At 40.1% G+C, this 13997-nt stretch overlaps 1 protein-coding gene across 1 annotated transcript in view; it reads left to right on the forward strand.

The window, feature by feature from the left end:
- The window catches only part of SPTLC1 (serine palmitoyltransferase long chain base subunit 1), a 74938-nt gene that overhangs the window by 14717 nt on the left and 46224 nt on the right, over positions 1 to 13997 (forward strand). Inside the window, exons 4-5 of the mRNA XM_079927908.1 lie at positions 11778 to 11871; positions 12442 to 12514. Of these exons, the coding sequence (XP_079784034.1) occupies positions 11778 to 11871; positions 12442 to 12514 (167 nt within the window). The remainder of the gene's footprint in view (positions 1 to 11777; positions 11872 to 12441; positions 12515 to 13997) is intronic.

Genomic DNA, 13997 nt, shown 5'->3' on the forward strand with positions numbered 1-13997 from the left:
AAGAAAAAATAATGAAAAGCATTGAGGACAGGCTCAGAGACCTCTCGGACAACATTAAAGGCACCAACATTCAAATTATAGGGGTCCCAGAAGAAGAAGTTAAAAAGAAGGGGACCGAGAAAATATTTGAAGGGATTATATTTGAAAATTTCCCTAATATGGGAAAGGAAATTGTCAGTCAAGTCCAGGAAGTACAGAGAGTCCCATACAGGATAAATCCAAGGAGAAACACACCAAGACACATATTAATCAAACTATCAAAAATTAAATACAAAGAAAAAATATTAAAAGCAGCAAGGGAAAAACAACAAATAACATACAAGGGAATCCCCATAAGGTTAACAGCTGATCTTTCAGCAGAAACTCTGCAAGCCAGAAGGGAGTGACAGAACATATTTAAAATGATGAAAGGGAAAAATCCACAATGAAGATTACTCTACCCAGCAAGGATCTCATTCAGATTCAACGGAGAAATTAAAACCTTTACAGACAAGCAAAAGCTAAGAGAATTCAGCACCACCAAACCAGCTTTACAACAGATGCTAAAGGAACTTCTCTAGGCAGGAAATACAAGAGAAGGAAAAGACCTACCATAACAAACCCAAAACAATTAAGAAAATGGTAATAGGAACATACGTATCAATAACTACCTTAAATGTGAATGGATTAAATGCTCCATCCAAAAGTCATAGACTGGCTGAATGGATACACAAACAATACCTGTATATATACTGTCTACAAGAGACCCACTTCAGACCTAGGGACACATACAGGCTGAAAGTGAGGGGATGTAAAAAGATATTCCATGCAAATGGAAATCGAAAGAAAGCTGGAGTAGCAATTCTCGTGTCACACAAAGTAGACTTTAAAATAAAGACTATTAGAAGAGACAAGGACACTACATAAAGATCAAGGGGTCAATCCAAGAAGAAGATATAACAATTGTAAATATTTATGCACCCACCTGAATACATAGGCAAATGCTAACAGACGTGAAACGGGAAATCGACAGTAACACGATCATAGTAGGGGACTTTAACACCCCACTTTCACCAATAGACAGATCATACAAAATGAAAATAAACACAAGCTTTAAATGATACATTAAACAAGGTGGACTTAATTGATATAGAACTTGCCATCAAAACACAACAGAATACACTTTCTTCTCAGGTGCTCATGGAACATTTTACAGGATAGATTGTATCTTGTGTCTAGCCTTCGTAAATTTAAGAAAACTGAAATCATATCAAGTATCTTTTCCGACCACAATGCTATGAGACTAGATATCAATTACAGGAAAAAATCTATAAAAACTACAAACACATGGAGGCTAAACAATACACTACTAAATAACCAACAGATCACTGAATAAATCAAAGAGGAAATAAAAAGATACCTAGAAACAAATGATAATGGAGACACAATGATGCAAAATCTGTGGGATGCAGCAAAAGCAGTTCTAAGAGGGAAGTTTATAGCAATATAGTAATGTTTCTTGTTTCTTCATACCTCAAGAAACAAGAAACATCTAAAATAAACAACCTAACCTTACACCTAAAGCAGTTAGAGAAAGAAGAACAAAAAAACCCCAAAGTTAACAGAAGGAAAGAAATCATAAAGATCAGATCAGAAATAAACGAAAAAGAAATGAAGGACACAATATCAAAGATCAATAAAACTAAAAGCTGGTTCTTTGAGAAGATAAACAAAATAGATAAACCATTAGCCAGACTCATCAATAAAAAAAGGGAGAAGACAAATCAATAGAATTAGAAATGAAAAGGAGAAATAACAGCTGACACTGCAGAAATACAAAGGATCATGAGAGATTACTACAAGCAGCTATATGCCAATAAAATGGACAACCTGGAAGAAATGGACAAATTCTTAGAAAAGCACAACCTTATGAGACTGAACCAGGAAGAAATAGAAAATATAAACAGACTAATCACAAGCACTGAAATTGAAACTGTGATTAAAAATCTTCCAACAAACAAAAGCCCAGGACCAGATGGCTTCACAGGCAAGCTCCATCAGACATTTAGAGAAGAGCTAACAGCTATCCTCAAACTCTTGCAAAATATAGCAGAGGGAGGAGCACTCCCAAACTATTCTACAAGACCACCATCACCCTGGTACCAAAACCAGACAAAGATTTCAGAAAGAAAACTACAGGCCAATATCACTGATGAACATAGATGCAAAAATCCTCAACAGAATACTAGGAAACAGAATCCAACAGCACATTAAAACGATCATACACCATGATCAAGTGGGGTTTATCCTAGGATTGCAGGGATTCTTCAGTATACCCAAATCAATGTGATAAACCATATTAACACATTGAAGGAGGAAAACCATATGATCATCTCAATAGATGTAGAAAAATCTTGACAAAATTCAACACCCATTTATGATAAAAACCCTGCAGAAAGTAGGCATAGAGGGAACTTTCCTCAACATAATAAAGGCCATATATGACAAACCCACAGCCAACATCGTTCTCAGTGGTGAAAAACTGAAACCATTTCCTGTAAGGTCGGGAACAAGACAAGGTTGTCCACTCTCACCACTATTTTTTTTTTTTTTTTTTTTTTGCAGTTCGCGGGCCTCTCACTGTTGTGGCCTCTTCCGTTGCGGAGCACAGGCTCCGGACACGCAGGCTCAGCGGCCAAGGTTCACGGGCCTAGCCACTCCACAGCATGTAGGATCTTCCCGGACCGGGGCATGAACCCGTGTCCCCTGCATTGGCGGGTGGACTCTCAACCACTGCGCCACCAGGGAAGCCCCACTCTCACCACTATTATTCAGCATAGTTTTGGAAGTTTTAGCCACAGCAGTCAGAGAAGAAAAACAAATAAAAGGAATCCAAATAGGAAAAGAAGAAGTAAAGGTGTCACTGTTTGCAGATGACATGATAGTATACATAGAGAATCCTAAAGATGCTACCAGAAAACTACTAGACCTAATGAATGAATTTGGCAAAGTAGCAGGACACAAAATTAATGCACAGAAATCTCTTCCATTCCTATACACTAATGATGAAAATCTGAAAGAGAAATTAAGAAAACACTCCCATTTGCCATTGCAAAAAAAGAATAAAATACCTAGGAATAAACCTACCTAAGGAGACAAAAGACCTGTATGCAGAAAACTGTAAGACACTGATGAAAGAAGTTAAAGATAATACAAACAGATGAAGAAATATACCATATTCTTGGATTGGAAGAATCAACTTTGTGAAAATGTACTACCCAAAGCAATCTACAGATTCATTGCAATCCGTATCAAACTCAATGGCATTTTTCACAGAACTAGGACAAAAAATTTTACAATTTGTATGGAAACGCAAAAGACCCTGAATAGCCAAAGCAATCTTGAGTAAGAAAATCGGAGCTGGAGGAATCAGGCTCCTGGACTATAGCGTATACTACAAAGCTACAGTAATCAAGACAGTATGGTAATGGCACAAAAACAGAAATATAGATCAGTGGAACAGGATAGAAAGCCCAGAGATAAACCCACCACATATGGTCACCTTATTTTTGATAAAGGAGGCAAGAATATACAATGGAGAAAAGAAGGCCTCTTCAATAAGTGATGCTGGGTAAACCGGGCAGCTACATGTAAGAGAATGAAATCAGAACAGTCCCTAACACAATTCACAAAAATAATATCAAAATGGATTAAAGACCTAAATGTAAGGCCAGACACTATAAGACTCTTATAGGAAAACATAGGCAGAACACTCTGACATAAATCACAGCAAGATCCTTTTGACCCACCTCCTAGAGAGAGGGAAATAAAAACAAAAATAAACAAATGGGACCTAATGAAACTTCAAAGCTTTTGCACAGCAAAGGAAACCATAAACAAGACCAAAAGACAACCCTCAGAAGGAGAGAAAATATTTGCAAATGAAGCAACTGACAGAGGATTAATCTCCAAAATTTACAAGCAGCTCATGCAGCTTAATATCAAAAAAGCAAACCACCCAATCCAAAAATGGGCAGAAGCCCTAAATAGACATTTCTCCAAAGAAGATATACAGATTGCCAATAGTTACATGAAAGGATGCTCAACATCACTAGTCATTAGAGACATACAAATGAAAACTACAATGAGGTATCACCTCACACCAGTCAGAATAGCCATCATCAAAAATTCTACAAACAATAAATGCTGGAGGGGGTGTGGAGAAAAGGGAACGCTCTTGCACTGTTGGTGGGAATGTAAATTGATACAGCCACTATGGAGAACAGTATGGAGGTTCCTTAAAAAACTACAAATAGAACTACCATACGACCCAACAGTCCCACTACTGGGCATATACCCTGAGAAAATCATAATTCAAAGAGTCATGTTTCAGTGTTCTTTGCAGCTCTATTTACAATAGCCGGGACATGGAAGCAACCAAAGTGTCCATCAATAGATGAATGGATGAAGATGTGGCAAATATATACAATGGAATATTACTCAGCCATAAAAAGAAACGAAATTGAGTTATTTGTAGTGAGGTGGATGGACCTAGAGGCTGTCATACACAGTGAAGTAAGTCAGAAAGAGAAAAACAAATACCATATCCTAACACATATATATGGAATCTTAAAAAAAAAAAAAAGGTTCTGAAGAACCTAGGGGCAGGACAGGAATAAAGATGCAGATGTAGAGAATGGACTTGAGGACATGGGGAGGGGGAAGGGTAAGCTGGGACGAAGTGAGAGAGTGGCATGGACATATATACACTACTAAATGTAAAATAGATTGCTAGTGGGAAGCAGCTGCATAGCACAGGGAGATCAGCTCGCTGCTTTGTGACCACCTAGAGGGGTGGGGTTGGGAGGGAGACACAAGAAGGAGGAGATATGGGGATATATGTATATGTATAGCTGATTCACTGTGTTATAAAGCAGAAACTAACACCATTGTAAAGCAATTATACTCCAATAAAAATGTTAGAAAATAAATAAAATTTTTAAAATTAGAAAAAAAAAATTTTTGTTTTATTGAGATATAATTGACATATAGCATTGTATAAATTTAAGGTGTGCAGCATAATTATTTGACTTAAACACATCATGAAATGATTACCACATTAAGTTTAGTGAATATCCATCATCTCATTTAGATACAAAATTAAATAGAAAAAATTTTTTTCCTTGTGATAAAAACTCTTAGGATTTACTCTCAACAATCTTCATACATAATTTAACAGCAGCATTAATTATATTTGTCATGATGTACATTGTATCACCGGTACTTATTTATCTTATAACTGAGAGTTTGTGCCTTTTGACCTTCATCCTGTTCCCCCTTCCCTCACCCTGCCTCTGGTAACCATAGATGTGATCTCTTTTCCTATGAGTTTATTCGTTTCTTTTTGAAGTATAATTGACTTAAAACACTGTTAGTTCTTTTCCTTTTGAAGTGTAATTGACTGAAAATGCTGTTTATTCGTTTCTTTTTGAAGTATAGTTGACTTAAAACACTGTTAGTTCCTGGCACACTACATGGTGATTTTATATTTTTGTACATTTCAGAATGATTACCCTGATGAGTCTAGTTACCATACAAAGATATTACAGTAATTAGTAACTATATTCCCCACACTGTACATTTCATATCCATGACTCACTTAATAACACACAACACACCATGCATATATAGCAAATCTTTTTCCGTACATATATCGATGGGCACTCAGATATTGCTACCCCATCTTGGCTATTGTAAATAATACTGAAATGAACATAGGGGTGCAAGAATATTTTCTAACGAGTGTTTTTGTTTTCTTTGGGTAAATACCCAGGGGTAGAATTGCTGGATTGTATGATAGTTCTATTTTTAATTTTTTGCAGAGTTTCCATACTGTCCTCCATAGTGGCTGCACCAATTTACATTCCCATGAATAGTGCATGAGGGTTCCCTTTTCTTCGCTTCCTTGCCAACATTTGCTATTTGTGGTCTTTTTGATGATAGCTATTTAGACAGGTGTGAGGTGGTATTTCATTGTGGTCTTGATTTTCATTTCCCTGATGGTTAGTGATCTTGAGCATCTTTTCATGTGCCTATTGGCCATCTGTATGTTTTCTTTGGAAAAATATCTATTCAGATACCCTGCCCATCCTTGTCTTGTTCTAAATCTTAGAGGTAATGCTTTCAGCTTTTCACCATTTAGTATGTTAGCTATGGGCTTGTCATATGTGGCCTCTATATGTTCCCTCTATACCCACTTTGTTGAGAGGTTTTGTCATAACTGATTGTTGAATTTTGTCAAAGATTTTGTCTTTATCCTTACTGAGGTGTTCATGATTTGTATTCTTCAGTTTGTTATTGTGATGTATCACGTTGATAGATTTTCAGATATTGAACCATCCCTGCATCCTTGGGATAATCCCATTTTATCATGGTGTATGATCCTTTTAATGTATTGTTAAATTCAGTTTGCTGATATTTTGTTGAGGAGTTTTGCATCTATGTTCATCAGTGATATTGGCCTGTAATGTTCTTTTTTTGTGATATCACTGGTTTGGGTATCAGGGTGATGCTGGCCTTGTAGAATGATTTCAGAAACATTCCTTCCTCCTCTGTTTTTTTGGAATAGTTTAAGAAGGATAGGTCTTAACCCTTCTTTAAAGGTTTGGAAAAATTCACCTGTGAAGCCCTCTGGTCCTGGGCTTTTGTTTGTTGGGAGTTTTTTATTACTGATTCAGTTTTATTACTGGTAATTGGTCTGTTCATATTTTCTACTTCTTCCTGATTCAGTCTTGGGAGGTTGTACATTTCTAGGAATTTGTCCATTTCTCCTAGGTTGTCTATTTTTTGGCGTTTAGTTGTTCATAGTAATTTCTTATGGTCCATTATATTTCTGCAGTGTCTGTAACTTCTTTTTTCATTTCTGATTTATTGATTTGGACCCTGTTTTTTCTTGATGAGTCTTGCTAAAGGTTTATTAATTTTGTTTGTCTTTTCAGAGAACCAACTCTTAACTTCATTGATCTTTTCTATTGTTTTTTAGTCTCTTATTTCATTTATTTCTGCTCCAATATTTATTATTTCATTCCTTCTACCAACTTTGAGATTTACTTGTTCTTTTTGTAGCTCCTTTAAGTGTAAGGTTAGGTTGTTTATTTGAACTTTTTCTTGTTTCCTGAGGTAGTCTTATATTGCTTTAAACTTGCAACAGCACACTTCCCTCTGGTCACCAGAGCTACGTGCTCCGAGTGTGCCCTGTGTGTGTGCTGAGCGAGTCTTTCTGTTTTGGTGTGCTGACTAACTACTATGGGTGCTTGGTAGCCACGGTTGGCCCTTGGTCCAGTTGGTTGCCAGACCCTGCCTTGTGCAGAAGTTGCTGGCCCCTGGTAGGCATGCCCAGATCCTGGCATGGCTGGCTGCATGGCCAGGGGAGTCCCAGTCCTGGTGCCAAGCAGCTGGTGGGTGGGCCCAGGTCACAAAGTAGCTGGCTGTAGGGCCAGGGGTCCCAGAGCTAGTGTTGGCCTAGTGTTTGTGGGCAGGGCTAGTCCTGGATTGCCTGGGGCTCAGGGGGTCCTATGATAGCCTGCCTGTTGGTGAGTGGGACTGTGTCCCGGCCCAGCTGGCTCCTTGGCCTGGTGTTTCCCAGTACTGGTGCTGACTAGCTGGTAGGCAAGGATCAGTTTCAGTGCTAATAAGCTAGAGTGAGGATTCAAAAATGGCACTCGCCAATACCAGTGTTGCCATGGTATGATAATCTCCCAAAAGTGGCTGCTGCCAGTGTCTGTGTCCCCAGGATGAGTCCCATTTGCCTCCTGCCTCTCTGGGAGGCTCTCTAAGATCAGCAAGCAGGTCTGACCCAGGCTCCTTTCATATTACTTCTGCCCTTGGATACTGGAGTGTTTGAGATTTTGTGTGCAGCCTTTAAGAGTAGAGTCTCTATTTCCCACAGCTCTCTGGCTGTCCCAAGAGGAAGCTCCACTGACCTTCAAAACCAAATGTTTGGGACTTCCCAGGTGGTCCAGTAAGAATCCACCTTACAATGCAGGGGACCCAGGTTCAATCTCTGGTCAGGGAACTAAGATCCCACATGCAGTGTTGCAACTAAGCCCACACACCACAACTACACCAAGCCCACATGCCTCAACTAGAGAGCCCATGTGCTGCCAACTACAGAGCCCACGCACTCTGGAACCCCTGTGCCACAACTACAGAGCCCACACACCCCAGAGCCTGCATGCCTCAACTAGAGAAGAGAAAACCTGCACACCACAACTAGAGAGAAGCCCACGTGCCACAACGAAAAATCCCGTGTGCCTCAATGAAGATCCCGCATGCCTCAACTAAGACCCGGTGCAGCCAAAAATAAGTAAAATAAGTAAATAAATAATAAATTTAAAAAAAAACGCAAATGTTCTGGGGGTTCATCTTCCGGGTGCAGGACACCCAGGCTGGGGAACCTCTTGTGGGGCTCAGACCCCTCACTCCTTGGGAATGACCTCTGTAATTGTAATTATTCTCCCATTTGTGGATCACCTACCTGCGGGTATGGGTCTTGACTATACCATGTCTCCACCTCACCTACCCATCTCATTGTGATTCCTTCTATCTTTAGTTGTGGAAGATCTTGTCTGCTAGTCTTCAGGTCATTCTCATCAATAGCTGCTCTGTAAATAGTCGTAATTTTGGTGTGCCCATGGGAGGAGGTGAGCTCAGGGTCTTCCTAGTCTGCCATCTTGGCCACTCCCAATGCAATAAATTATTATTTATTTATTTATTTTTGGCTGTGTTGGGCCTTCATTGGTGCACACGGGCTTTCTCTAGTTGTGGCAAGCAGGGACTACTCTTCGTTGTGGTGCACAGGCTTCTTGCTGTGGTGGCTTCTGTTGTTGCAGAGCACGGGCTCTAGGCACACAGGCTTCAGTAGTTGCAGCACGTGGGCTCAGTAGTTGCAGCACACGGGCCCTAGAGCATGCAGCTTCAGTAATTGCAGTGCATGGGCTCAGTAGTTGTGGCTTGAAGGCTCTAGAGCGCAGGCTCAGTAGTTGTGGAGCACGGGCTTAGTTGCTCCGTGGCATGTGGGATCTTCCCAGACCAGGGATCAAACCTGTGTCCTCTGCATTGGCAGGCGCATTCTTAACCGCTGCACCACCAGGGAAGTCCCAATAAATTATTTTTTAATTAAGGTGTGTACATTGTTTTTTAGACATAATGCTGCTGTACACTTAATAGACTACAGTATGGTGTAAACATAACTTTTATATGCACTGGGAAACCAAAAACTTCATGTGGTTCTCTCGATTGCTATACTTGCTTCATTGTGGTGGTCTGGAACCGACCCCGGAGTATCTCTGAGGTGTTCCTGTATACACAATTTTCTTGAGTTCTGGATTCTTTCATTCGTCCGTTTGTCTGTTCTCCCTCAAGTGCCAAACCTGTTGTTAATGGGGGTCTGTAGTATTTGTTTCTTTCTGGTAAAGCACCATTGTCCTATTTCTAAGTTCACTTATGTAATTACTGACTCTCAGTAATAGTGTGGTTGTGGGTTTTGACTGGAAGGGTTTTATTTTCCCTCCCTTGACTCTTCTGAAGCCTTGTTGTGAAGATGTCTTTCTGTATCGGTTTTATTTGCTTCTGTGAGGAACTTTGAAGTGTCTTCAGCTCCAGAATTCCTGTGTTAAGTGCCCTGTCTGGCTTACTGCTGCAAGCCTGCATGGGGCACAGGTGTGAGCCTTCCAGTTCTCATGGAAACTGTTTTCCTTTCCTGCCCCATGTGCTAGGCAGAAACAAGATGTCTACATCCCTACATCATGCTGGCAGCTTATCGACTGGTCAGGGCCTTTGGGTGTACTTATTCCTGGTAGTTTGATTTCTCTGTGTGTCACAGTTTTTGTAGAATGGCCTCAACTTTCACAGCAGCAACCGTTAGTACAGACTTGTCTACATGGATATTTTGTTTTTTCATCTTTTTGTGGGTGCCAACACCTCCACATCAGGGAGGACTTATGAAACTAAAGAAGTCCTGGGAAGTGGGAAGCTAAATAACACAGTGGATTATTTGAAAGAGAAGAAGCTCTTGAAGCAATAGGGAAAAAAGAAGAAAATATGATGAACACCTCTTATAATGAACAAGTTGAGAAATGAAACTGAGGCTTATGCAGGCCAGGTAACATCTCTGAGTTTCTGAAGTGGTCAGTAGCCATAATACTGATGGGATCTGCCTGACTCCACAACCATGTCCTTTTCACCGAGTCTTGTACGAGTTCATCTGCTTTTGTGAATTTACTTCAAGTAGTCATTCTTTTCCTTCCCTGGTTTCCCAGCATCTTTCGTTATTTTTCTCATAGAAAACCAGTTCTGTTAAAACATACTAGTGAAAGTGGTGTTTCCCAATCTTTTCTGACCACAGTGCATTTTACAGAGCAGCCCAGTGCACAGAGCAATGCATGTGTAGAACAGTTATGTGCCACCGTCCTTTCCCTGGCCCTGTTGGTGCATTTCCATTCCATTCTATTCTTATGGTTTACTTTAGGTGAAATAGGCTGGCTGTGACTAAGTAAATTGATCTCACAACCCTTTAATAGCTCATGTCCCATAGTTTGGCCAGTGTTTTTTTTTTTTTTTTTGGTTTACTTATTTATTTATTTATTTTTGGCTGTGTTGGGTCTTCGTTTCTGTGCGAGGGCTTTCTCTAGTTGTGGCAAGCTGGGGCCACTCTTCATCGTGGTGTGCGGGCCTCTCACTATCGCGGCCTCTCTTGCTGTGGAGCACAGGCTCCAGACGCACAGGCTCAGTAGTTGTGGCTCACGGGCCTAGTTGCTCCACGGCATGTGGGATCTTCCCAGACCAGGGCTCGAACCCCTGTCCTCTGCATTAGCAGGCAGATTCTCAACCACTGCACTACCAGGGAAGCTCTGGCCAGTGTTTTTGAAGCATGACTTAAAGCTAGAGTATTTGTCAGCAGAGGACATAATAGGTTGTCTCCTCAAGAGCCCATCTCTTGTCTCAGCTGAACTCAATCCATGCTTCTCCTGTGCAACTGGCCACTCTGTTTTCCCCCCTTTTGGGATGAGGGGGATTCCTTTTAAATGGTATTCCAGCATTAACTTTAGAAATTGGGAACAGAGCTCACTTATTCTTTTGGTGGCTTCCTGTAGATAACATGTAATTTTTTTTAATATTTATTTATAGTTATTTATTTATTTATTTTGGCTGCGCCAGGTCTTAGTTGCTGCATGAGGACTTCTTAGTTGCAGCATGCATGTGTGATCTAGTTCCCCACCAAGGATCAAACCCAGGCCCCCTGCATTGCGAACGCAGAGTCTTACCCACTGGACCATGGGGGAAGTCCTAGTAACATGTATTTTTAAACCACTTAACTGTAAGATTGTTACTTGCTCTGCCTCTTCATACCTTTGATCTTGATCTTTTTATATTTTCTCCCTGTTTGTCTCATTCCAGGTACTTTATTTAGCAACTTCTTTCTTAAGTGAGTTTTAAAACTAAAGCAACGGTTTGCCATTCATCTATTCATCTTGGAATTCTAGCTCAATTTTTTTTATTTAAGTACTACTAGGTGGCCTATTAAGAGTAGAATTGATGACCGAGTATCTGATTTTTAATATACTATTGTCTAATTTTACTTTTTAAGAATAAAAAGAGAGCTAGGAGGCCAGAAGGCAAATAGAGTAGAATGACAACACTTGTGTGTCCTGTCACCTTCCCTCTTCTGGACAGCTGATAATGTGTGTCCTGTAACAAGAATGACTGCTGAAGTATACCACTCCTGTCTCTTTCCCCAGCCCTCCAAGCCATAACATTGTGGTGAATGGAAAAGAATGTATAAACTTTGCCTCATTCAATTTTCTTGGATTGTTGGATAACCCTAGGCTCAAGGTAAGTAGCACATATGCTGAAGTGGACAGATAACATGACTGACATAAGCATCTGGACATAAAATAAGAGACAAATGCAGAATATCAGAAGGGGCTGTGTAAGTACTTACTCTTTACTCTTTAGTGACAGAGCTGTAACCTAGTTTTCAACAAAGGGAGGCAAGAGTGTCCTAATGTGGCTTAGTGCTGGGTGACAACCAGAGAACTATATGAACCAGACCCAGGTAATAGTTGGAGATGTGTCTAGGAAATTGCTTCATCTCCTGTTGGGATTGTGGGCCAGTAAACATTTTTTGAGGAAAGACCTGTGCCCACAAATGCCAGAAAGTACGAATGCATTGAGTTAACCAGGTTTTAATGATCAAGCTAATATAACTTTTCCATGTTTTAAGTCGTATACCTAAGTCTTCCCATCCCTCTTTTCTTTATATCCTGTTAGAATTGTCTTAGTACTAAGAAAGGAAAAGCCAGGGTACTGGGGAGCTATGTGGGTTAAAGAATAGGAAATGTCATTTTTAAACTGTTAAAGATACATTATTACAGTCTAATTTTTTTTTTTACTTTCACAAAGGCAGCAGCTTTGGCATCTCTAAAGAAGTATGGTGTGGGAACTTGTGGACCTAGAGGATTTTATGGCACATTTGGTATGTTTTCTGTCATATTTTTCAGACTACTGCTTTCAAGAATTAAGATTCAGTTTGATTTCAAAACTCCTTGGAAAAGGTATCCTTAATTAGTTGTGGAAATAAGCTGGTGAACTTTCTAGATTTTGTGTTTGAAATCATTGGTAGGAGATGCATTGGTCTGGGGCTGACTGTCCGTTGTGGACAAGAGTCATAGGTATCTAAGGCACACTGTCTCAGTAGGGCGAAGCCTGAGCTCTTGTTGCATTTGCCCCAGGAGACATGGTGTGAGGAGACTGTTTCTGCTGTGCATGACAGTTGTAAGGGGAAGCATCCGGTTGTGAGTGGCTCTGCTCTTTGTAGTCATGCAGGAACCCAGATTTTCCCTGTCTCGTTGCTCTAGGCCTCAGGGCACCATCTTTGTGTGACCGAAGCCAAGTGATGAGTATGGAGGAGCAGGAGTGCAGGGCATTGGTACCTGTTTAGGTGGGCAGGTGGTGGTGCTTATCATTCCGGCCACATTCTGTTGGTGAGAACATTACCCAGGTCATGTCTCCCAGCAGAGGGACTGGAAAATTGCTCTAGCTGGGCAGCCACCACGTGCCGGAAGGAAAGTGAGAACAGATTTGGGGGATGGGGGAGGTCATAGACTGTGTAGCCCTTTTCTTTCTGGAATGAAGACAAAGGATCATTGATTTCCTTGTGTGTGGATGACCTGGAGATGGGCTAACTACATATTAGGATGAGAGTGTGATTTCAAACACGATGAACTCCCTAAATCAGAGTCATCAAAGAAGACCCTGGAATTTTATGGTGGTTTTTTATTAAATGTATATTGTTCTTTGCTTCTGAAAATTTCAAAAATGTTGTTAAATAATTTTCCAAATAAGTATATTACTGGAAATAACATTCTGGTTTACAAAATGTCAGAGGGTGGGGACAGTGGGGCCAGGCAAGTCTCTTTTGTCTTCTCTACTCATTTTCATTTCTGGGTCTTTGTTTTTTTCACTTTAACAGTTAAGATGTTTTTATTTAAGGGAGCACCTTTCTTTATCCCTTAGCTAATTTAGTGGTTAAATTATTTTTATTGGAAACAGATGATGGGAGTTGGTGTCCAAGAATCCTACAGTTGGAAATCCTACAGTTGGAAAATCCAGCTATTCAGAAGAAGAACAGAAAGCTCAGAGAGGTTAAGTGACTTCCTCATGGTCACATAGCTAATTAATTTCAGCCCTAAAACTAGAAAATAAGTATTCTGATTTGCAATATTAATGGCAAGATCAAAGACTTAAAAGAGCTCAGATCAGAGGCTCCCTCTTTCCTCTAGCCTAGTGCAAACATGATTTGTTTGCCTGCTTTTTACTGGTAGGGTATTATTTCCTTCATAAGAATTAGAAAACTAAAAAAGACATTTTTTTTACAAAGTTGTTTGTTGTAATCTGATCAACAAGGCTTTCTTTCCATGATCTGCTTGTGGGGTAAAGAAATTGCTTTCTTAAAAGCC

This window comes from Stenella coeruleoalba (genome assembly GCF_951394435.1).
Source record: "Stenella coeruleoalba genome assembly, chromosome: 7".
In the NCBI taxonomy this organism is placed as follows: domain Eukaryota; kingdom Metazoa; phylum Chordata; class Mammalia; order Artiodactyla; family Delphinidae; genus Stenella; species Stenella coeruleoalba.